Source organism: Pristis pectinata, chromosome 35 (genome assembly GCF_009764475.1).
Source record: "Pristis pectinata isolate sPriPec2 chromosome 35, sPriPec2.1.pri, whole genome shotgun sequence".
Taxonomy (NCBI): Eukaryota; Metazoa; Chordata; class Chondrichthyes; order Rhinopristiformes; family Pristidae; genus Pristis; species Pristis pectinata.
In genome coordinates this window covers 5,369,894-5,395,989 of record NC_067439.1, presented here as the reverse complement: position 1 = coordinate 5,395,989, position 26,096 = coordinate 5,369,894, and the positions used below count along the sequence as shown (strand labels likewise).

Genomic DNA, 26,096 nt, shown 5'->3' with positions numbered 1-26,096 from the left:
TTCAAAGAAACCTTTTCATCCAAACTTAACCAGATTTTCCAGAATTAGCTGGAAAAATTTCTCCTTCCTTCAGACTCTTGAGTAATAGTGTGGGTGGAAATGTCAAATACTAAAGAGCATAGATTTAAGGCAGGAAAGGGAAAGTATAAAGGAGATTTATGGAAAGTTTTTTTTACACAAAGTGGTGGGTGCCTGGAACACGCTGCCAGGAGAAGTGCTGGAAGCAGATACGATAGCAATGTTTAAGAGACATTTAGACAGGCACAGTAGGGAGAGGTATAGATCATGGGCAGGCATATAGGATTAGCTTAACTTGATATTGTGACCACCACAGACCTGTTCCTGTGCTGTACTGTTCTATATCATCAGGGAGTGGCTGCATTGTGATTGGATTTAAGTTGGTCGTGCAGAGATTTCTTGAAACAACCACTGAATCAAATATTTCTGTATCCCACCCACCTCACCCCCTGCCTTGCAGCTCCAGTGACCCCACGTCAATCCTGACCTCCAGCACTGTCTGTATGGAATTTGCACATTCTCACTTCGACCAAACTGGTTTCACCCGGGTACTCCGGTTTCCTCCCACATTACGAAGATGTGCTGGTATATTAATTGTAAATTACCCCTTGATTTAGGTTAATGGCAAAACAAGAATAAAGGAGGAGTTTTAAAAAAAAAAGCTGCTGGAGGAACTCAATGGGTCAGGCAGCATCTGTGGAGGCAGAGGGATGGTTGACGTTTTGGGTTTTTTGCTTCAGATTCCAGTATCTGCGGAGTAAGCAGCAGCAAAAGATAAGGGCCATTTTCTGTACTTCCTAAAGTATAGATAATTAAATGTTCATCTAACTGAAGTGTTTAAGATGATTAAAGGATTTGTTAATATCGAAAAAGTGAAAGAATTTCCTCTGGCTTCATGGAGGCATTGGAGGGGGGCGGAGGATTCCAGAACAAGAGGGTTTTGCGTTAAAATCAGAGCCAGTAAGGATGTCCCCACGCATTGTTTAGCGGCAATCCAGCCACCCAAAATCTAAGAACTTCAACGCTGATGGGTTGTAGTTCAGCAAGTTCTGGGTGGCACAGGTGGTAGAGCCGCTGCCTCACAGTGCCAGAGACCCTGGTTCGATCCCGACCTCAGGCGATGTCTCTGTGTGGAGTAATCACATTCTCCCTGTGACTGCATGGGTTTTCCCCGGTGCTCCAGTTCCTCCCACATCCCAAAGACGTGCGGGTTGGTAGGGTAATTGGCTGTTAATCGCCTCCAGTGTATAGATGAGTGGTAGAATCTGGGGGGAGTTGATGGGAATGAGGGATGAATGTTGAAAAAAAGGGATTAAAGAGGGATTAGTGTAAAGGTATGGTTGATGGTCAGCATGGACCAGGTGAGCCAAAGGGCCTGTTCGCATGCTGTTTATCTCTTTGATTCTATGACTAAGTTGTGTTAACCAAGCTAGGGTTACAGTACAGAGCAGCAGAGATATCACTACAGGCTCAAGTGCAGAAGGGCCTCCTCCTGTTTTACAGAGGGATTGAAATGCCCCTAGTTCTGGCAGTGGTACTGGGCTCCTTTAAAGGCAGAGCCTGGCCCACTGGGCACGTTTCTCATCCACTTCACTGGCTGGAAACTGGAAGTGCGGGGAGGGAGAGAGGGGAAGGACGTTCCTGCTGATGGACGGCGTCACGGGGCAGGCTTCCAATACTGTGCCTCTCGCTCAGCTGCTGGTTAGGCCTCTCCCAATTTGAGGAATGTGAACCGAGGTGGGGGGCAGGGCGGGGGGGGTGGTTGGTGGTGGAGGGTAAAGCTAATAAATCACTCACTGACTGCAATCTGTCTCCCAGCCTTTGGCAGGCTTGGGGGGAGGACAAGCGGAGCCTCTGCCACCCCCTCACCTCGACAGCACCCTCCATCAAACCTTCGCACCCCCAGGGCCCGGCAATTAATCTCCATGGCAACGAAGCCTAACTGCTTGTCTTGGTTATGTCAAAGGAGGCCAAAGTTCTACATTCTCAGCTGGGGAGAATGAAAACTAAACAAATCATTGCTCACTGGTGTACATTTCCTGACGAAACGCCTCCTTCCAACACACCAACTCCCACCTCTTTTTTCCCCCGATTTACAGCTGCCTAGACATCCCCTTTCAGTTCAAATTTCTTGTACGTTTTATGTTTAGCTAGCCAGAGAGAGAAGGGCCTCCGATCCCTGCCACGACTACTTCTCCCAGGTGGCACAAGTTACCCTTTCTGTGGTAGTGTGTGCCAATTGGGGGCGACCATCAATCTCAGGTCTGGGCACTTTTTGGTTGCTGTGTTTAAGTGCCAGAACATTGTGCCAAACCTCCCAGTGCCAACGCTAACAGAGCAGTAAACATGAAGGTTTCCGGCTCACCAGCCTGAAGGAACCAGTTCTCATCATTTAGTTACATTTCTCAATGGGTCTGTGTCCTTTTTATTCTGAGCACTCTTTCTATTTATATCCACCAGACTTATTGAAGGTAGCACAATAGATAATACTACATACACTCAACATATTAAATACTCCCCAAATGCAGGTTAGACAAAGAGTAAAGTTCCCTCTACACTGTCCCATCAAGGTGCCCAGGACAGGGACTGTTTGTGTTAGATACAGAGTAAAGTTTCTCTAAACTCCCATCAACACAGTCCCAGGGCAGAGACAGCATGGCTTAGATATAGAGTAAATCTCCCTCTACACTAACCCATCAAAGCCCTGACTGGCAGAGATGAAGGATTGTTGAGATACTTCTCCCCACCTTAGTTTGAATTATACATGGAAATTGGGACTGGAATCTGTGGTTTTGTCAATTTGCTTTCCAGACGTCACCTTGTCCACCATCTGCTAGAAGGACAAGGGCAACGGGTGTATGGAAATACACCCTCACCCATTTCATCCTATCAGCTGGAGGCAGGGCGGGACTTGTCAACAACTGACACTGGTATCAGCCAGTCAGATGTGGGGTGCATTGATACGTTAGGCCTGCATTTCAATAGCACATATTGTTCAAATTCATCCTATTGGAGTCTCCCACGGTACAGTTTACATGCAGGATAAATCTCCCTCTGCACTGTCCTTGCACACACTCTCAGGACAGAGACAGAGACTACCTCAGGACATTTCCAATACACTTTGCAGCAAGTGAAGTACAGTTTGAAATGTAATCTTTTAAGAGTGGAAACACAAGAGCCAATTTGCCCACAAGAAGCTCCCATGAACAGTAGTCCCCTGCAAGCATACAACTTATTTTAATGGGCTTGATAGAAATATAAAAGTTCAACTCAATTGCTCCTGAAGTAATGGCTGTGAGGTCTTTTACATCTTCACGAGAGAGCAGAATGGCCTTATTTCAACATTTCATTTCAAAAGATGGTACCCCAACATTGTCACACTCCTTCAGTTCCTCAAAGGAGAGTTCATTTATTGATGTCAGAGGCATAAACACACAAGGTATAAATGCCATGAAAATTAGCTTTTTGCAGCAGCAGCACAGTACATTACAAGATGAGGACAAACATAAGTTAACGTAAACTTAAATTAACATAAATTATACATACGCGTGCAAAATAAATGACAGTAGAGCAAGATTGAGAGAGAGGAAAAAAAAATAGTCCTGGGTAGTGTTAAGGTTTTGCAGTTTGGTTCAGGAACCTGATGGCAGTGGGGAAGAAGCTGTTGTTGAACCTTCAGGTGTGGGTCTCCAGGCTCCTGTACCTCCTGCTCGATGGCAGCATCGAGAAGAGGGCACGGCCCGGATAATGGGAGTCCCTGATAATGGATGCTGCCTTCCTGAGACATTGCATCAGCCTGGGTTATTACAGTCCACTCTCTGGAGTGGAACTTAAATCCATGATCTGGGTGTTCTGGTGCATGAATCACAAATAAATAGCAGGCAGGTCCAACAAATAGTTAAGAAGGTAAACAGCATGTTGGCCTTTTTTGGAAAAGGGGTTGAAGTTTAAAAATAAAGCGGTTTTGTACAGGGTGTTTGTGAGACCACACCTTGAATACTGCACCCAGTTTTTGGTTCCTTTACCTAAAAAAAAATGATATAGTAACATTGGAGACAGTCCAAAGACGATTCACCAGGGTAATTCCTGGGAGGAGAAGGTTGTCCTATCAAGAAAGGCTAGATGTTGAGGTGTTTTCATGAGTGTGAGAGTCACAATCAAAGGGACATAGCTACAAAAAGAGGGGCTGGTCATTTAAAACTGAGGTGTGTAGAAATCTCTTCTCTCAGAGGGTAGTGAATCTCTGGAATTCTCTTCCCCTGAGGGTGGTGGAGGCCAGATCATTCAATATATTGAAGGCAGAAACATAAATATTTGACGGATCGGGGAATTCAGGGTTATGGGGAACTGGCACAGAAGAGGAGATGAGAGCAGCATGGATCAGCCACAATCGTATAGAGTGACGGGGCTGGTTTGAGGGGCCAAGTGGCCTACTCCTGCTCCTATTTCCTTGTGTTCTGGATCAAGAGATGAGAGGTCCAGCCACTGGGTCAAGCAGATATCAGTAATATAGACCCCAGGGGTCTACCAACCCATGGTTCTTAAGTCCCAGAGTTGCCACAGCAACACTGGCCAATGGTGGGGACCCTGTGGGTTGCCATGGCGAGGAGCGTGCCACTCACAGGCTTCTTGTCGCCCCCTCCCCCCAAACCCTCTCTTTCCCACCAACCTAACACAGGTCATCACTACTGGGCAAGGTGCTGAGGATCGACGTCAACCACAATGATAACGGACCCCCATATCGCATCCCCCCGGACAATCCGTTCGTTGGGGAATGGGGAGCGAGGCCTGAGGTCTATGCCTACGGGGCGCGGAACATGTGGCGCTGCTCGGTGGACCGGGGGGACCCGGTGACCGGTGCCGGGAAGGGGCGGCTGTTCTGCGGCGACGTTGGCCAGAACAAGTACGAGGAGGTGGACATCATCCAAAAGGGAGGCAACTATGGATGGCGGGCCAAGGAGGGCTTCTCCTGCTATGACAAGAAACTCTGCGCCAACTCCTCCCTCAGTGAGTCACCCTGATTCTGCCCCCATACTCTCCTTTGAATTGTGTCAGCCAATCAGTCAGATCTAGATTGGGATTGGCACTACCGTCAACCAATCAGATGAATGGGTTGCCTCAATACTGGTGTCAGCCAATGAGTGAGAGGCAGGGCAAGCTTGGAGAATATTGATGCCAGTCTCAGCCAATGAGTGAGAGGTAGAGGGAATATTGACACCAGTGTCAGCCAATGGCCTGAGAACATCACAAAACTACAGCAAAGGCTCCTGATCATTGTAGGGTTTTTGCTTTTGCTTATAATAGACATGATTGACCCAATCACTACCCTCGTTACCCTCTTCCCCCATGTAACCCAAGGTGCGGGCACTCAAGCATAGACTGACCCTCTCCTCTGGGTAGAGGTTGGGTGGGCAGAGAGTTAGGGCAGGGGATGCAAAGGAGGTTAGGCTCTCATCAGGCAGTTACTTGATCACAAAGTGTCCCCATTGCCTTCCTCCTTCAACATTTGTGTTCACAGAGATCACCCATGAATCCACCATGTGGATCAACCTCCTTGATTCCCATCCTGGGAGATTGGCATGGTGACCACCAACTCTCCCTTGTGTGTTTGTCAGCGTGTCTGTGTGTCAGTGTCTGGTGGGGTGGGGAGGGGGGACAGAGAATTCCAGAGATTCACCACCCTCCATCTCCTTGTTTGTGACTCTCCCACTGGTGAAAACATCTCAACGTCTACCCTGTCAAGTCCCCTGAGGATCTTGTATGTTTGAAATAAGGTCACTCCTCATTCTTCTAAACGCCAAGGATACAGACCCAAACTTGATAGGACAACCCTCTCCTCTCAGGAATTAGCCAGGCAAATTTCCTATGGACTGCCTCCAATGTTACTATGTGCTTTTTCAGGTAAGGGGACCAAAACTGTGCACAGTATTCCAGGTGTGGCCTCACCAGCACCCTGCACAACTGGAACAAAATCTTCCTGTTCTTAAACTCCAACCCCTTTGCAATCAAGGCCAACATGCCGTTTGCCTTCTTAACGACTTGTTGGACCTGCCTGCTAACTGTTTGTGGTTGATGCAGTGGAACACCTAGATCGCTCTAGATCGCTCTCCATTACTTCCTCCCTCTTCTCCCTGTCATGGTCCCTCCCATTCCCTTCCTCACTCCTTCCTCTCCCACCGCCTCCCTCTCGCCTCCTGTACCCTCTCTATTCTTTCTTCCTTTCCACACCCTCTTTCTCTCCTGTTCCGTGTCTTCCTCCCTCTCTCATTCTGTCTCCCCCTTCCCCTCCCTTCCCCTCCCTTCCCCTCCTCAACTCTCTCCCCCTTGGCATTAGTTTATGGGCAGAGTTGACACTGGTCTCTTGGAGTTCTGTCCCTTCCCTGACACTGGTCTCTTGGAGTTCTGTCCCTTCCCTGACACTGGTCTCTTGGAGTTCTGTCCCTTCCCTCCTGGTTATTTTTCCTTCCTGTGCTTTGTCTTCCAGATGACATCCTGCCAATTTTTGCCTATCCTCACAAGCTGGGCAGATCGGTGACAGGTGGCTACGTCTACAGAGGCTGTGAGATGCCCAACCTCAATGGGCTCTACATCTTCGGAGACTTCATGAGCGGGTAGGTCCTCCCCAGATGTACCTCTCACTAATGGGACCACCTCCAAGGCAGGTTGGATCACACCTCCCAGCTGGACCAGTTAGAGGAGGCAGTACGGCCCATCCTGACCATACTAGCTCAAAATGGATGGTTACGCCCAACTTCTCACTCAAGGCTCCTCAAGTGCAGTGAGGGCTACTGCCTCCATTACCTCACCTCCTCCCGCGACACAGAAGTGACGCTGCCTCACAGGTCCAGTGACACAGGTTTGATCCTGACCTCCAGTGCTGACTGTGTGGAGTTTGCACGTTCTCCCTGTAACCGCATGGGTTTCCTCCCACATCCTAAAGATGTGCAGGTTGGTAGGTTAAATGACCAAAGTAAAATTGCCCCCAATATGTCAGTGGGTGTAGAATCTGGGACGGGGGAACTGATGGGAATGTGGGGAGAATAGGTAAAGGAGAAAATTAGTGGGGACTGGTATTGCTCTGAGATAGCATAAGCACAATGGGCTGAATAGCCTTCTCCTAGCATATGGAGATAATGGATGTCAAATATGTTTCTGTATCGAAAAGAATAAACAAATTTAAGTATTGATTGCATTATCATAGCAGATTTTGCAGCCTCGGATGCCCACGACCAGTGTTAGTTCTTGTGGTGTGGTGTGAATTACACCCTTTCTGAATCGGGTTGTGTTGGGTGGGATGGTATGATGTGGATTATACCCACTTCTCTGAATCAGTTGGTGTTAGAACATAGAACAGTACAGCACAAGAACAGGCCCTTCAGGCCACAATGTCTGCACTGAACACGCTGCTGAATTAAACTAAATCTCTTCTGCCTGCACATGATCTATATCCCTCCATTCCATGCATATTCCTGTGTCTGTTCAACAGCCTCTTAAACACCATTATCGTATCTGCTTCCACCACTACTCCTGGCAGCCCGTTCCAGGCACCCACCACTCACTGTGTTCAAAAAACTTGCCTCCCACATCTCCTTTAAACTTTCCCCCTCTCACCTTAAATGCATACCCCCTAGTACTTGACATTTCTACCCTGGGATAAAGGTACTGATAGACAATCAGTTCTATGAGATTCTGATTTACATAATTTTGTAAACTTCTGTCAGGTCTTCCCTCAGTCTCTGACGCTCCAGAGAAAACAACCCAAGTTTGTCCAACCTCTCTTTGTAGCTCATACCCTCTAATCTAGTCAGCATCCTGGTAAACCTCTTCAGCACCCTTTCTAAAGCTTCCATATCCTTCCTGTAATGGGGCAATCAGAAGTGAGGCCGAACCAAAGTTTTACACAGCTACAACATGACTTCCTAACTCTTGTACTCAAAGCTATATGACCTATGAAGGCAAGCATGCCATATGCCTTCTTTCCCGCCCAATCTACTTGTGTTGCTACTTTCAGAGGGCTATGGACTTGGACCAGAAGATCCCTGTTTACATCAATGCTGTTGAGGGTCCTGCCGGTAACTGTATTCTGTCCCCTTACATTAGACCTCCCAAGTGCAACACCTCACACTTGCTCAGATTAAACTCCAATCACTTCTTTTGGGTGGAATGGTATGGTGTGTATTACTACCTCTCTGAATCCTGTTGTCTTAGGTGGCATGGTGTGTGTATTACACCCTCTCTGAACTGAGTCGTATTGGGTGGAATGCTGCGGGGTGTATTACACCCTCTCTGAACTGGGTTGTTTTGGGTGGAATGATGTGGGGTGTATTACACCCTCTCTGAACTGGGTTGTTTTGGGTGGAATGATGTGGGGTGTATTACACCCTCTCTGAACTGGGTTGTTTTGGGTGGAATGCTGTGGGGTGTATTACACCCTCTCTGAACTGGGTTGTTTTGGGTGGAATGCTGCGGGGTGTATTACACCCTCTCTGAACTGAGTTGTTTTGGGAGGAATGCTGCGGGGTGTATTACACCCTCTCTGAACTGATTGTTGGGGATGCTGGGATATTACACCCTCTCTGAACTGGGTTGTTTTGGGTGGAATGCTGTGGGATGTATTACACCCTCTCTGAACTGGGTTGTTTTGGGTGGAATGCTGTGGGGTGTATTACACCCTCTCTGAATTGGGCTGTCTTTGGTTGTGTGATCTGATGCGTGGTATAACCTCTCTGACCTTTGTCTGTGTTTCAGTCGCCTCATGGCTCTGAAAGAGGATGCTGTCTCTGGGAAGTGGCGCTATCAAGAAATCTGTATGGGCAGTGCGCAAATTTGCAACTTCCCCAAGGTCATCAATAACTACTACCAGTACATCATTTCATTTGCTGAAGATGAGGCAGGTAACCTTTCTCGCTACCCCAAGCCCTCCAGTAACACCCAGCCGGCACCCCAGCCTTTCACATGGCTAAGACAAGCCTCCTGTTTGTGTCCCAGGAGCCCTCCCCATCCCTGAAGGCTTGGGAGAAGAATGGGGTGGGGGGAGGGAGTCACTGCTGGCACGCCCCATTGAGTTGCCAGTCTCCGTACATCGCCTGAATGGGGAAGGAAGCAGAAACATGTTCTTCCCATCCACCATCAGATTTCTGAATGGCCCATGAACACTACCTCATTATTCCTTTTTCTTTGCACTATTTATTTATTTTGTTATTTATTGCGATTTTTATATCTTTGTGTTGTCCTGCTGCCGCAAAACAACAAACTTCACCTCATCTAAGTCAGTGATAATAAATCTGATTCTGATTCAAATTACTAAAATACTACAGATGCTGGAAATCTGAAGCAAAAACAGATTGCTGGAAACACTCAGGGAGTCAGACAGCATCTGTGGAGAGAGAAACAGAGTTAACATTACAGGTCAAAGATCCTTCATCGGTTTCAAAACATTGGCTCTTTTTCACTTTCCACAAACTTGCCCTAATGTCATTATGTTTGTTTATTTTTTGTAAGGTCAGTTATGTATAAGTTATGTTAATTTAAGTTTATGTTAATTTACGTTTGTCGTGTCTAATGTACTGTGCTGCTGCTGCATAAGGCTAATTTTCATGGCTTTTACCCTGGGTACGTATGCCTCTGACAATAAACTTGAACTTGAGATGCTGCCCAATCTGCTGAGTGTTTCCGGCACTTTCTGTATCCATCTTGCATTTTGCCTTTCACATCTCCCAAAACAGTTTGAAAAGTAACAACTGCAGATACTAGAAATCCGACGTAAAAACAGAAAATGCTGGTGATCGAGGATTGACCTGAAACATTAATGCTGTTTCTCTCTTCACAGAGGCTGCTGGACCTGCTGAGTATCTCCAGCATTTTCTGTTTTTATTTCTGGATTCAGTTGACCTTGAGGGGGGGTGGGGAGGAGGGAGGGAAGGAAGGGGTGAGGGTGACGGGAGGGGGGAGGAAGAGAAGGGAGAGGGATGGAGAAGAAGGGAGAGGGGAGAGGAATGAGCAAAGAGATGGGAAGAGCGAGAGGATGGAGGGGATGAAGGGAGGGAGAAAGGAGCGAGGTAAGGAAGCCAGAAGGGGATGTGGGAAAAGGAGATGGAAGGAGCAGACTGGGGCAATGGAGAGAGAGTGTAGAGGAGAGGTGTGGGTGGATGTCACTGGTCAGGGATTGGGACCCCTAGTGTGTTGGGACTCGGCACCACCGCCAGGGTGCTCATAACTGAGGGGATGGTGTCAAGGGAACTGAGTCAAATTGATCAAAGTGTTGCATTGTATCATACCAAGCTCGTGCAAGGCCCTGGATGTGTGTAACTGAGGGGCCGTCGAGAAATCAAAGCACTGAAACAGGGAAACCTTCCCCTGACCAAAGCCATACTGGGGTCCATGATCTCTGTCCCATGGGAGCCTCCTCCTTCCCTCTCCCTCTCCCTCTGCCCCTTCTGTGTTTATCCAGCTTCTCCTCAAACCCCTCCCTGCTCTTCCCCTCATCCCCTCACTGCTGGACCGAGTTCCCCGTTCTCACTGCTCTGTGGGGAAATTTCCCATTGGATTTATTAGCTCTCTCCTCTTTCACCTCTGAGTTCTCTTCCCTCCTTTTGCCTCTCCTCTACTCTCTCTCCATTGCCCCAGTCTGCCCCTTCCATCTCCTTTTCCCACATCCCCTTTTGCCTCCTTCCCTCACTCCTTTCTCCCTCCCTCCATCCCCTCCCCTTCATCCTCTCTTTCCCCATCTCTTTCCTCGTTCCTTTCCCCCTCCCTTCTTCTCTATCCCTCTCCCTTTCACCCTCACTCCTTCCTTCCCTCCCCTTCATTCTTTCCTTCGCTCTTCCTAAGTTCCTGTGTCCTTTCCCAACCCCTTCCCATTCTTGCCTTGTAGAAACACACCCCACCCCTTCAGAGCCTCCCAGAGGGGCACCTGGGACCCTATCAGACAGTGGCATTGAGGTCAACGTGAGCAGGAGCCTCCTCACTTTGGACACTGAATCACTTGGGACAGGGTGTTGTGAAACAGGTTCGGGGTCTCAGAAGGCAAGGACTCTGAACAGTCTGGAGATAAATGATTTATTTACAAAGGCCACTGGTCAGGTGTGCGCTGATGGGTGGGATGGGGCCAAACCTTGATTGGCAGTGGTGTGTCTTCCGACCAGGTAGGGGCAGTGCTGTCACGTGACAGCCATGACCCTCCACAACACACAGGTCTTAGTCGAAGTGAGGGCCAGTCAGGGCTGAGGCCATTCACCAAGCCATAGCATCAGAGGAACAGGCCCTTTGGCCCACTTTGTCCGTGCTGACCCATCCATACCAATCCCATTTACCAGTACTTGGTCCGTAACTTTCCATGCCTTGGCGATTCAAGTGCTCCTCTGTGAGAGTCTCTGCCTCCAGATGTGATTAAGCTGGAGAGGGTGCAGGAAAGATTCACAAAGATGTTGCCTGGAGTGGAGGGTATTGGTATTTGGTATTGGTATTGGTTTAGTATTGTCACTTGTACCGAAATACAGTGGAAAAACTTGTCTTGCATACTGATCGTACAGGTCAATTCATTACACAGTGCAGGTACATTGAGTTAGTACGGAGCCCATTGATGTAGTACAGGTAAAAACAATAACAGTACAGAGTAAAGTGTCACAGCTACAGAGAAAGTGCAGTGCAATAAGGTGCAAGGTCACAACAAGGTAGATCGTGAGGTCAGAGTCCATCTCATCGTATAAGGGAACTGTTCAATAGTCTTATCACAGTGGGGTAGAAGCTGTCCTTGAGCCTGGTGGTACGTGCCCTCAGGCTCCTGTATCTTCTACCTGATGGAAGAGGAGAGAAGAGAGAATGTCCCAGGGTGGGGGTTTGAGTATCCGGAGAGATTGGAGGGGCTGGCTCTGTTTTCCCTGGAGCGAAGAAGGCTGAGAGGTGACTCAATACATAAAATTACGAGGGGTATGTAAGAAAGATACCCAGAATCTGTTTCCCATGGTGGGGAGTCTAAAACTAGAGGGCATAGGTTCAAGGTGAGAGGGAGGAGGTTAAAAGGGGATCCGAGGGGTCAACTTTTCACACAATGATTCAGTTGGTATCTGGAATGAGCTGCTGGAGGAGGTGTTGGAGGCAGGAACAGTAACAACATTTAAGAGGCATCTGGTCAGGTATTTGAATGAGCAGGGCATAGAGGGATATGGAATTATCCGGGATCTTAGTCCTGACGCAGGGTCCCGACCCGAAACGTTTGACGATTTCCCCCCCCCCCCCCCCCCCCACAGATGCTGCTCGGCCTGCTGACTTCCTCCAGCAGATTGTTTGTAACTCCTGATTCTACACTGTACAATTCTGACTTCACCGCCCTTTCCCGTTACTCTGTGATGTGTGGTTGTGACTCTGACATCTCTGCTCCTCACAGGCGAACTTTACTTCATGTCCAGCGGAAACCCCAGCGCTTATGCACCAGCGGGGACACTGTACAAATTAGTCGACCCTTCCCGGTAAGCAGCTACTTTCTTTTAACATTCCGACTTGTGATACCAAGGCAGCTACCCCAGCCAGGAGCAACGTAGAGTGAACTAAACCTAAGGCTTGCTCTGCCTCTTGCCACCCTCTGCTGGCGGTCTGAGGAGTTGCAGCTGTAATTATGCCATTGAACCCAGCCCCTGCTGCTCAATGGCTCCTGGTTAAATGGGGAATGCACACAAGATAATTCCAAGCCATTCAGCCCATTCCATTGGATAAACACTTGCTTCACCCAGTCAACTAATGGAAGGATAATTAATTCTGTGTTAATTACCTTTACCAACATGGAAAGTAGGAATTTAGGCTAATAGGTCCCTATACATTGCTCCACCATTCAGTGGCTAAATTTTTACTTCAGCTCCACTTTACTGCACCAACTCTGTTTCCCTTGATTCTCTTATTGTCCAAAAAACCATCAGTTTCTGTCTTGACTACACGAAGTCTCCACAGCCTCTTGGGTCGAGAATTCCAAAGACTGACCACCTTCTGGGTGAAAAAGTTTCTTTTCCTCTCACTCTCCTGAGCTACCAACCCCTGATTCCAAGGCTGTGGCCCCTGGTTCTAGACACCCCAGCCGGGGGAAGACATTCGTGCATTTACGCTGTTGAGCAGGGTAAAAAAAAATTGTACGTTTCAGTAAGATCACCTCTCACTCCGGAGAGTACGGACCCAATCTGCTTAATCTCTCCTCGTAGGACCATTCCCCCATTCCTGGAATCAGGAAGTCTCCACAGGAATTCTCTGTAGTCATTCCAATTGCTTTCTGACCTGAGTTATTGTTTGATGAATTTTAGCTCAGTCCCAATCAGGTGGTTCAGTCTGAAGTGGACCCTCTCCACTTCAACAATAAGGGTGACCACGAAACTGCGAGATAGTTGTTTAAAGAAAAAAGTTTGGTTCTTGCTTCATATCCTTTCTGGGCAAATGGGCTGTGATTTCACCACCAGCGATTTAAAGACATGAATTCAAATCAGCATGGCAGCTGGGGAAATTAAATTCAGTTTTCATCTTATAATTGCAGAAAACAAAAATAATGTGGGAGCAATCCCATTAGTCCCATTCCCCTTATTTCCCTGTACTAATCTATTCTCTCTCTCACATGCTCATCAAATCCCCTTTTGATTCTTTTCTAGCCATTTATCCTACACTATTTACAATTTACAGCAGCCAATTAACCTGCCAACCTGCACGTCCCTGGGCTGGGAAGGAAACCAAAACACCCAGCAGGAAACCCACACTGTTACGGGGAGAACATGCAAACTCCACCCAGACAGCTCCCGAGGTCAGGATTGAACCTGGGTCGCTGGAGCTGTGAGGCAGCAGCACCATCTGCTGTGTAGTCCAATAAATAAAGGAATAAAAAGCTAGGATTGGTAATAATGACCATGCCTGAAGTCCCACACCACCAGGTTCAGGAACAGCTACCTCCCTTCAACCATTCAGTTCTTGAACCAAACCCTAATCAATACCTCAGTATAGTGACACTATGATCACTTTTCACTGACTTTTTTTTTGTTCTAATTGCATTCGTTCTTGTAAAAATTGTGTATAATTTATGTTTTTCTTGTGAATGCTGCTTATCTGATGCTATGCCCCTGTGATGCTGCTGCAAGTATGTTTTTCATTGTGCATATATGTACACATGACAATAAACTCAATGTTGACATTAAAGCTACCAGATAGTTGTAAAAACCCGAGTGCTTCACTAACTTCACTCAAGGAAGGAAATCCACATCTTACTTCAACTTATTTAGTCACAGGATGAAGGTGCCACTGGTAATACCAGCATTTCTTATCCATCCCTAATTGTGCCTGAACCAAGGAGAGAGTTGGGGCTCAACCATACTGGTGGGTCTGGAGTCACACAAACTGGTGACTCCAGTGGAGTCAGGAATCAGACGGGTTTCTACATCAATTCAGTGGTTTGAAGCTATCATTACTGATATGAGCTTCCTGATATTCACAGGTCCGTTTAAATTCGTCCATGGTCAGAATTGAGCTCATGTCTTTGTATCAATGGTCCAGGGTGTTGGTTACTAGTTTGGTAACGTAACTGTCTAGCTATCATTAACATATCCAGCAACATTGTGGGTTACCTTCACAGTCTACTGAAACATCACGGAGCTACTCAGTGGAGTAAGTGTGTGTATGGAAGAGTGAGTTACATCCTGACAAGGAGCAGGGCAAGTAGGGATTGGCCAGGAATGCTGGTCCCCCAGTAACACCCACATTTTAGAGTTATAGCGTCATACAACAGGGAAACACCCTTCATCCCACCAAATCCTTGCCGACCATTAAGCACCCATTTACACTAAACTTATGCAGATCCGATTTTTATTCTCCGCACATTCCCATCATCTCAAACCCCCCCCCCCCCCCCCCCAGATTCCACCCCTCACCTACACACAAGGGGCAACCTACAGCAGCCAATTAATCTACTGACCCGCACATCTTTAGGACTTGGGAGGAACCCCACCCAGTTGCATGGAGAACGTGCAAACACAGACAACGACGGAGCTCAGGGATTGAATCCAGATCACTGGAGTTCTTGGGTATCAGCTCTACTTGCTGCACCACCCAGAATATTTAAGGTTTAACAGAGTGCCACACAAGGATGTCACCAAACAAAATCTGACACCAAGCTATGTGAGAGCAGGGCTGCCAAATATTTGTTAATGAGGCAGGGTTTAAGGAGAATGTTAATGCAGAATGGAGGCAGACGGTTTTAGAGAGGGAATTCCACAGGTCATCTCTGGCTGGTGAAGGCAGAAGGTCAAAAGCGGTAGATTCGGGAATAAATTTTTAAAATGCAGCAAGATCCCATTGATAATGACTGGACAATGTGTTATCGGTTCTGTTGGCAGTGGGATGAATCTCGCCTCCGAAACACCAGCGAAAACTCCTCTGCACTTCTTTGGATTATGCGCTCTTGAGCGAAGTCCTTTGCATCGCCACCCCATCTGGTTCACTGATGCCCTCCGAGGGAGGGAATGTACCAACCTTGCACCCCTCTGGCCTGTTCATGACTCCAACCCAGCCAATGAGGTTGATTCTCAGTTTCTCTCTGAAGTGGCCTAACATACCCCTCGGTTCAAGGGCAGTTGGGGATGGGCAATAAGCGATAAGATATCTTTATTAGTCACATGTACATTGAAACACACAGTGAAATTCATCTTTTGCGTAGTGTGCTGGGGGCAGCCCACAAGTGTCGCCACGTTTCCGGCGCCAACATAGCATGCCCACAACTTCCTAACCCGTACATCTTTGGAATGTGGGAGGAAACTGGAGCACTCGGAGGAAACCCATGCAGACACAGGGAGAACGTACAAACTCCTTACAGACAGCGGCTGCAATTGAACCCGGGTCGCTGGCACTGTAATAGTGTTGCGCTAACTATTAACGATTAACTATTCTTTGGGTGACTGAACAGAAGAAAGTAGGAGCAGGAGTAAGCCACTTGGCCCCTCGAGCCTGCCCTGCCATTGTCTGATCTTGGGTGATCTGCCCCAGGCCTCATCTCATCTGCTCCAGTTCCCCACAGCCCTCAATTCCCTGATCTACTTCCTCATTAAATATCCCAATGGTCCAGCCTCCACAATACTCCGGGACAGAGAATTCCTGAGATTCATCACCTTCTGCGAGAAGAAGTTTACTACACAGCTCAGTTTTAAATGATCGCCCCATTACCTGGTTGCTGTGACAAATGTATTTCTTTGTGCTTTCCTAAAACTGCATTTTACAATAACTTTCATTTCGTTAGCATTATTAACATAACCAAAATATCCTGACACTCTTTATAGGAGAGTTACTTTGTCACCAACTCCTTCAGGATAAGTTGGTCAGAGAGGGAGGTTTAGGGGCCATGTCGAAGGGAATGAAAGAGGCGGAGAGGTTTATAAGATATCTTTATTAGTCACATGTATATCGAAACACACAGTGAAATGCATCTTTTGCGTAGAGTGTGCTGGGGGCAGCCCGCAAGTGTCACCACGCTTCCGGCGCCAACATAGCACGCCCACAACTTCCTAACCCGTACGTCTTTGGAATGTGGGAGGAAACCCACGCAGACACGGGGAGAACGTACAAACTCCTTACAGAAAGCAGCGGGAATTGAACCCGGGTCGCTGGCGCTGTAATAGTATCACACTAACCGCTACACTTGGGCACGGTCACCGATGGAGCGATTAAATTCATAGAGTCCAAAACGGAGAGATGCAGAGATCTTGTCGAGGTGGAAGAGGAGGGGAGGAGCGGGATGACGGTTTCAAAACAAAGAGGAGGATTTTGAAATTGAGCTGTTGCTTAACCAGAACCCTGAGTCAGTCATCAAAGACAGAGGAGGTGGGTGAATGGGACTTGGTGTGGGTTGTGGTTAGGGTCAGAGGTTTGGCTAATGGAGTGAGGGAGGCACCGGTGTGGCTGGAGTGAGGTGATCGTACAGCAGAGTGATGGAGCAGAGACTTGATCTGAAGCTCATCCTTAGATGATACTTGCAAACGGGCTGACTGAGTGACAGGCAGTGAGAGGTGTTGAAACCAATGTTTTAACAAATCTAGAAATCACTGTGATGGATGAAAACTAATCCAGAGAAGTTACCTCTTCCTTGGTCTCTACTATGGGCGGCACAGTAGCACAGCTAGTAGAGCGGCTCTCACAGCTCCAGAGACCCAGGTTCGATCCTGACCTCCGGTGCTGTCTGTGTGGAGTTTGCATGTTCTCCCCATGACCGCGTGGGTTCCCCCCCTCCCCACCGCGGGTGCTCAGATTTCCTCCCACATCCCAACGACATGCGGGTTGGTGGGTCAATTGGCCGGCCGCTGTAATGTGTAGGTGAAGGGGAGAATCTGAGGGGAGCTGATAGGAATCTGGGAAGAATAAAATGGGATTAGTATAGGATTGGTGTAAAAGGGTGCTAAATGGTCAGCATGGACGGTGGGCCGAAGAGCCTGCTTCCCTGCTGTTTCACTCTACGATCCATGATCTGAGTGGGCTATGAAATAGGGGGCTATGTGGGAGGGAAGGTTTAGATAGGTCTTAGAGCAGGATAAAGTGTCGGCACAACATTGTGGGCCGAAGGGCCTGTACTGTGCTGTAGTGTTCTATGAGTCACTTTCTCTGTCAGCTGACTCATCCTCCTGGCTGGTTTGACCACCCTTCCTGCCAACCTAATCACAGCTCCATTACCCTTTTGAGTTCGATCCTACTTAATTCTCATCTTTTAACCTCACCCCCAACCCCCGGTGACGGGGCTGGGGTGGGGTGGTTCTCTTTCTCTTCAAGCCGTGCGCCGCCAGGGAAATGTCGCTTTAAACCTACGCCTGTGACTGTGAAGGGGAAGTTGATTCGTTTTCGTCCGAAGGAAAGTGAGTGTCTTTTTGCCGCTGAATTTTATATAAAATCTCAACTGATGATTTAGCTCCTACTGTAGTAACAAAGGACATGCATTGCTGCTCAGTAAATCAGAACCAGGCTGCATCTTAACCGCATGCAGCTTCTGCACACTGCAATCTGTTACATAACCAGGCTGGAGCTTCTATAATTCTCAGAACACACAGCTTGCAAGTATCACATTACATCCTGTCACGTATTGATCACGTTGCTGCCACACTTCCGCTTTTGATTCATTGCCACTGTTTCATTGTCACCTGAAAGTGCAGTGGCATCAGATTAGAAGAGGTGGGGGCTGGTGGTGGTAAGGTGCTTGATGTTAACACGGGATTCAAGGACTTGGGGTTAGAGAGGGAGTTACAGTATCCAGTGCCATCCTTGACTTGGGATTGGAGAGTGAGTTACCATGTCCAGTGATATCCATGACTCTGGGATAGAGAGGGGGTTATGGAGTCCAATGTCGTCCGTGGTGTGGTTAAATAAAGTATTAAAGAGTACAGTGCTAATAATGACTGAGTTAGATGGGGGGGTTGGTTAGAGTATCCAGTGATATTTGCAACGCTGGATTGGAGAGGGGTTACAGTATTCAGTGCTGTCTATAACATTGGGTTGGAGAGGGTGTTAGAGTGTACAGTTATCCATAATCCTGGGCTAAAGAGGGCATTACAGTGTCCAGTGTTATCTGTTAGGGTGTTAAAATGTACAGTGCTAACCTTGACTCCCACTTTAAGAGGGTGTTACAGTGTCCTGTGATACTTGGTTAGCGAGAGGGTTACAGTATCCAGTGCCATCCTTGACTCAGGGTTGGAGAGGGAGTTACAATGCCCAGTATTATCTGTGACTGGGATAGAGCGGGAGTTATAGTGACCAGTGATATTTGTGACAGGGTTAGAGAGGGTGTTACAGAGTTCAATGTGGTCCATAAATTGTGGTTAGAGAAAGTATTAAAGGACAGTGTCAGAGTTAGAGAGCAGATTACAATGTCCAGTGATATTTGCACCTCAGGGTTAGAGAGGGAGCTACAGTATCCAGTAATATCCATCCCTGGGATAGAGAAGGGGTTACAGAGTCCAATGTTATCCGTGACTTGTGGTTAGAGACAGTATTAAAGTGTACTGTATTAACTCTGTTAGAGAGGGAGTTACTGTATCCAGTGCCCCATGACCCCGGGTTAGAGAGGGAGTTACTATATCCAGTGCCCTGTGACCCCGGTTTACAGAGGAGTTCACAGTATACCGTGCTGTCAATATGCTTTCAGCTGTGTTGGGTTGGTTTGGGGGTCGGGGAGGATCCCAGAGGGTGAAAATGACACTGACTGACCCGGACCCACTGTTGTGCATCTCCCCAGAACTCATTGATGACTCCATCGGCACCACCCCGGCACCTCCGAGAGCGACCACCGCCAGCCCCACGCCGACTGCTGGCCGCGCTCCAACGCAGAGGCCGAAAGCGACAGCGTCCCCGAGGGAGAGAGCCCGGCATGCGACATCTGCCCCCCGCCCAGCCGCTCCGAGTAGGCGCCGGCCGACACCGGGCCCGCCGAAGAGCACCACGTCCAGACCGGCCACCAGCAGTAGATTGCCTAAACAGTCGGCCAAGCCCAGAGGGGGAGACAGGAGGAAGGGTCGGCCCAGCTCGGCGAGGAAGAGGAAGCGCACAAAGCCGCGGGAAGGTGCGGTGCGGCTGGCAGGGACGGGTGGCGCTCCTGGGCGGGGCAGGGTGGAGGTCTGGCTGGCCGGCGAGTGGGGGACAGTGTGCGACGACTCGTGGGACGCCAGGGCGGCGGCTGTGGTGTGTCGGCAGATGGGCTACCCGGGTGCGGTCCGGGCCGCCCGGAAGGCGGAGTTTGGCTCCGGTAGCGCCCTGCGCATCCTCCTGGACGACATGCGGTGCGCGGGCACCGAGAGGAGTCTGCTGCGGTGCCTGCACTCACCTATCGGCGAGCACAACTGCTCGCACAACGAGGATGCTGGCGTTGTCTGTCGCCGCAAGGGCCCATAGATGTCTCGGGGGAAGAGGTGATGGGGGCCTTACCATCCGCCGCATCACCTCTGCTCGGTGCACGGTCAAACAGACCCTTCGGTCCACCCAGTCCATGCCGACCATCGAACACCCTTTCCACTAATCCTACATTGGAATGTAGAACAGCACAGGAACAGGCCCTTCAGCCCACGATGTTGTGCTGAACTAATTAAACGCCTATCTGAACTAATCCCTTCTGCCCACACAATGTCCATATTCCTCCATTCTCCAAGAGAATTCTCTTTATAAGAATGTGTATTGAAATGTACAGTGTTAACTCTGTTAGAGAGGGAGTTACAGTATCCAGTGCCCCTTGACTCAGGGTTAGAGAGGTACACATTCTAAGAGACTCGTAAACACCTCTATCGTATCTGCCTCCACCACCACCTCTGGCAGTGCATTCCAGGCACCCACCACTCTGTGTAAAAAAAAAACTGTCCCGCACATCTTCTATCAACTTCCCCCCCCACTCACCTTAAATATATGCCACCTAGTATTAGACGATTTGACCCTGGGAAGAAGACACTGGCTGCCTATTCTAACTATGCCTCTCATAATCTTCTATCAGGTCTCCCTTCAGCCTCCACCACTTCAGAGAAAACAACCCAAGTTTGTCCACCCTCTTCTTATAGCTCATACCCTCTAATCCAGGCAGCGTCCCGGGAAACCTCTCCCGCACCCTCTCCAAAGCCTCCATGTCCTTCCCATAATGGAGTGACTAGGATTGAATGCAGTGCTCCAGATGCAGCCTAACCAGACTTTAAGGCCACGTCTGGAGTACTGTATTCAATACTGAGTTTAATCCCACTTTATTCTCCTCACGTTCTCCCCCCACTCACCCACACGCCAGGGAACACTCACAGCGGCCAGTCATCCCACTGACAGGCACATCTTCTCTCGGAGGGGGGGGTGACTCTCTGGAATTCTCTGCCGTCGATAGTGGTGGGAGGCCAGATCTATGGTACATAGATAGGAAGGGTTGAGAGGAATATGGGCCAAATCCAGGCAAATGGGACTACCTCAGATGGGCACCTTGGTCAGCATGAACGAGTTGGGCCAAAGGGCCTGTTTCCGTGCTGTGTGACTCTATGACTGTATATTCAAGGTGGAGGTAGATAAATATCGGAATCAGATTTATTATCACTGACTTGTATGACGTGAAATATTTGAAAGACCAATAATTGAGGGCTATGGGGAGCTGGCACAGAGAGGCCAGCAGAGATCAGCCATGATCATATTGAATGGTGGATCAGGCATGTAACTGTAGTCTCTCAACCCAGGAACCATTCGTATACCTTCACATCCATTCTATAATGTTCCTGCATTGAGGGACCACAGTTACAAGGGTCAGATTGGATGGCAGGACAGGATTAGAACAATTACAGCACAATTCAGGCCTTTTGGCCCACAAAGCTGTGCCAAACATGTCCCTACCCTAGAAATTACTAAACTTACCCATAGCCCTCTATTTTACTCAGCTCCATATACCTACCTAACAGTCTCTTGAAAGATCCTATCGTATCAGCCTCCACCACCGTTTCTGGCAGCCCATTCCACGCACTCACCACTCTCTGAGTAAAAAAACTTACCCCTAACATCTCCTCTATATCTACTCCCCAGCACCTTAAACCTATGTCCTCTTGTGGCCACCAATTCAGCCCTGGGAAAAGCATCTGACTATCCACACGATCAATGCCTCTCATCATCTAATACACCTCTATCAGGTCCCCCCTCATCCTCCGTCTCTCCAAGGAAAAAGGCTGAGTTCCCTCAACCTGCTTTCATAAGGCATGCTCCACATCCCAGGCAGCATCCTTGTAAATCTCCTCTGCACCCTCTCTATGGCTTCCACATCTTTCCTGTAGTGAGGCAACCAGAACTGAGCACAGTACTCCAAGTGGGGTCTGACCAGGGACCTATATAGCTGCAACAATACCTCCCAGCTCCTAAATTCAATTCCCCGATTGATGAAGGACAATACACCATATGCCTTCTTAACCACAGAGTCAACCTGCGCAGCCACTTTGAACATCCTATGGACTCAGACCCCAAGATCCCTCTGATCTTCCACACTGCCAAGAGTCCTACCATTAAGACTATATTCCGCCAACATATTTGACCTACCAAAATGAACCACTTCACACTTATCTGGGTTGAACTGCATCTGCCACTTCTCAGCCCAACTCTGCATCCTATCTATATCCCTCTGTAACCTCTGACAGCCCTCCAAACTATCCACAACACCCCCAACCTTCGTGACATCCGCAAACTTACTAACCCACCCCTCCACTTCCTCATCCAGGTCATTTATAAAAATCACAAATAGTAAGGGTCCCATTACAGATCCCTGAGGTACACCACTGGTCACCGACCTCCACTCATAACAGCAGGATAGAAGCTGTCCTTGAGCCTGGTGGTACGTGCTTTCAGGCTTTTGTATCTTCTGCCCGATGGGAGATTGAGGGGCCGAGTGGCCTACTCCTGTTCTCTTGTGTTCTTCTGTCTTTGAGATGTGGGAGGAAACCAGAGCACCCAGGTCTGGTGCCCTCCTTGTACATGGAAGCCATCTCACTTCCACGCACAGGGAGATCACCCACTTCACCCCATTGGGCAACACCACTTGGGGTGGTGGAGTGGGTAGAGCCACTGCCTCATAGCGTCAGAGACCCGGGTCCAGTCGTGACCTCCGGCACCGCCTGTGTGGAGTTTCCACACTCTCCCTGTGACCAGGTGGGTGTTTTCGTTTCCCCCCATGTGTGGTAGGTCAGCTGGCCACCGGAAGTGCCCACACGGGTAGAATCTGGAGCTGGTTGATGAGAATGTGGGGAGAATAAAGTGTAAATGGGTGGTGGATGTTCAGTACAGACTCGGTGGGCCGAAGGGCCTGTTTCCGTGCTGTATCTCTCTATGTCTAAGGCAGCATTAGGTTGTGGAGTCAGGGCATCACCTTCTCAGGGTAAAGAGAGGGACTTGTGTTTCTGTCGTGGAACACCGGAGGAACCCACGCCGACACGGGGAGAATGTGCAAACTCCACACAGACAGCACCGGAGGTCAGGATCAAACCGGAGTCCCTACTTGCTGTACCAACCACACAGTAGTACTGAGCTGTCCCTCTGTAATCCCTCCAGGTAACTTCAGCTGAAACACGCCTGTCTACGTGTGTCTAATGCATTTCCCTTGGCATGGTGAACCGCGAACTGAAGGTGACCTAAAATCAGAGGGTGGGGTTTTCAGTGAGGCAGGGTCTGTGGATGTACGTCACGCCCAGTGAATGGTGGAGTAGAACCACAAGTTCATTCGGCCCATCAGGTCCATTCCAACTCCTGTCAGACGATCACTGAATCCTATTTCTACACAAATTATTTCCCTCAATTCTCTATGAAGGGCAAGGTTCAGTTTCCTATATCCTCCATAGGCAGTGAATTCCACAGCTCAACTGCTCTGTATAAACACTTGGACATTAAACCTCCTACAATCCATCACTCCCAGGACTTTGGTGGTGTTGGACTGGCTGGTTTTACGGACTGTCGGATGTTATTCCTGTTTATGGCACAACGCACACTTTTATTTCAGTTTTTTTTAGATATTACACAGCAGTATAATAATTTTTCCAGTGAACCGTGCAAGTTGTAAGGGAACGTGGGCAACAGGGCCCCAGTGAGTTTAAAGAGATCATAGGAACTGGTAAGTTTTGAAGGGAATCTCGAAACTGTGTGTTTAAAGGGAGCACAGATGAAGGGTTTCGAAACGTCGACTGTCTATTTCCTTCCACAGATGCTGCCTGACCCTCAGTTCTTCCAGCAGTTTGTTTGTTGCTCCAGATTCCAGCATCTTCAGTATCTTGTGTCTCAAGTTTAAGGGGTGTGTGGGAACCAGGGCCCCGGTGAGTGTGCAGGGAGTGTGGCAACCAGGGCCCCGGTATATCAGAGGGAGTGCTGGAAAGAAGCACCCGTGAGTCCAATACCAAACCTTCGCGAGTTCAGACCAAGGGGACAGGGGATCTGTTGGAGTTTTATTGTCATTTTAAGCTGCAGAGAAGTTGTTAGAAGCCATGGACAGGACGAAGGGGATGTCTGTGATGGGCCAGGCCAGGGTTGCTATGGTAATGGGGCAACCACTGAAATAGGTTAATTGGGGCAGTTGGGCGGTGATCACACCGCTTCATCTGTACTGTGCGCTGCTAACAGCAGGAATGTGGGACGTTCTCAGCAGTTCAGGCCGGAGAGAGAAAAGCAGAACCTACGTCACAGGTGAAAGAGCAGAAATGACCGGTCCTGATACAGACAGGGAAAGTGAGTTACCTGGAGTTACCGAGTCCAGAGGCTGCAGTGTTTTTCCAAGGGAAGATGAGGTGCTGGTCCTCCAGTTTGCGTTGGGCTACACTAACAACACAGGAGGGTGGGATGGAGAATTCAAGTGGCGGGCAGTGGGAATCTCCACCCAGACAGGTTAGCCCAGAGCAATCACCTGCATTTGGCTTTGCCATTGTAGAGGAGACCACATTGTGAACCACTACAGCAGGTGGGTCCCTGGATGGCAGGAAGGGAAGAGTTACATGGGTTGAACCTGGAGCTGTGCAGCAGCACTACCTGCCGCACCACTGTGCTGTATTGGGATCTTGCACTCTCTTAAGAGAGCAGACGGGGCCTTGGTTAAATATCTCATCTGAAAGAAAACCTCTCACGGTGCAGCATTCCCTCAGGGATACACTTTCGTTGCTGAAGGCTCCGGAGTCCGACTTGAACCCATGGCCATCGGTCTTGGAGAGGAGAGAACATCGACCAAACCGTGGCTGATGTCCAAGTGTTGTGGGTTCGTGGAACTCAGCGCCTCTTACTGGCGGGGTGTGAAGTTACAGTATCACAGATTTTCACTGTTATAAACGATTGTTAAAACACAAACTAAATGATCATATTGCAGGTTCTGCAACACTTCAACTGTTTAGCCCAGGCCATCAGTGCTGAGTGCAAGCTCGCTCACTCTCGCACTGACTCTCTCGCACGATTTTTTTTCATCTCACAGACCCTCATCACTCAAACTCTCTCCCATACCCACTCTCTGTCCATCACACATTCACTCTCCCCAGACATTCAATCTTTCTCTCTCTCCCCCTTTGTCTCTCTCTCTCACACACACACACACACACACACACACACAATATCTCATCCACTTACACACACTGACTCTGAGCCTTGGCTCACACACAGTACATCGTCTCTCTCCCACACTGGCCTTCTCTCTGTCTCTCTCACACATACTGACTCTCTCGCTCTCAATGACTCACAGTCTCTATTGAATTTGCACACTAACTCATCCTCCGTCGCTCCAAGGGGAAAAGGCAGAGTCCACTCAACGTCTTCATCCCACAGTGTAGCTGAGCCCTTGTTTCATAAAGTCATACAGCATTGAAACAGGCCATTTGGCCCACAATGCCCATGCTGACCTTCTTCTGGCACTTGGCCCCACAGCCTTTAATGCTGAGGCATTTCAAGTGCTTGCCTCGTCACTTCTTAAACAACTCTTCTTAAGTGACTCTACTTCCACTCTCTTGGGCAGTGTGTTCCAGGTACTCCCCACTCCCTTGGATGAAAAAGGTCCCCCTCAGATCCCCTCTAAATCTCTTTCCCCTTTACCCTAAAATCTATGTTCTCTGCTTAACACAATGGCGATGAGGTAATTTGTTGGTGAGTCTGCAATGCTTCCTGCTGGCAGGTCACACTTGTAGCTAGGTGTGTCCCACATGGAACAGCCAATTATCTAATCAAGAGTATGTGCAGGGTTAATCAGAATGAATAAACTTGCAGAACGGAAAAATAATTGGTCAGTGAAGTTCAACATAAATAAGTGTAAGCCAATCTATTTAGGTACGGATATTAGGGAGGCTATTTAGTAGTCGACAGATGCATTTCTAGATAAAAAAGGAACAGAAGGATATTGCAAATACAATAATCATTAAATAAAATTGTGTCATAGGCTATTTAAAAAGGCAAACATGAAACGGGGTTATTTTTTCCTGAAGGGATCTTGTGCTAAACCTGTGCAGTACCTTGGCTAGGCTACACTTGCAGTGTGACGTGCAGTTCTGGTCACCCTACTGTCCAAAGAGTACACAGGCACTGGACATGGGGACAATAGATGCACATGGAATATCCCAGACTTCTGAGGGGCTGCACGG

General features: G+C 48.6%; 1 protein-coding gene across 7 annotated transcripts in view; it reads left to right on the top strand.

Annotated features, from left to right (window-relative positions):
* Nucleotides 1-26,096, top strand: part of LOC127586296 (HHIP-like protein 2) — a 90,079-nt gene that overhangs the window by 51,169 nt on the left and 12,814 nt on the right. For 4 of the 7 annotated variants that reach the window (XM_052044120.1, XM_052044116.1, XM_052044118.1 and 1 more), the window contains exons 4-9: nucleotides 4,697-5,025; nucleotides 6,503-6,629; nucleotides 8,767-8,912; nucleotides 12,404-12,485; nucleotides 17,791-17,873; nucleotides 19,247-19,570. In XM_052044120.1, coding sequence (XP_051900080.1) covers nucleotides 4,697-5,025; nucleotides 6,503-6,629; nucleotides 8,767-8,912; nucleotides 12,404-12,485; nucleotides 17,791-17,873; nucleotides 19,247-19,570 — 1,091 coding nt within the window. The remainder of the gene's footprint in view (nucleotides 1-4,696; nucleotides 5,026-6,502; nucleotides 6,630-8,766; nucleotides 8,913-12,403; nucleotides 12,486-17,790; nucleotides 17,874-19,246; nucleotides 19,571-26,096) is intronic. The other 3 variants (XM_052044119.1, XM_052044115.1, XM_052044114.1) reach the window with 3 other exon arrangements.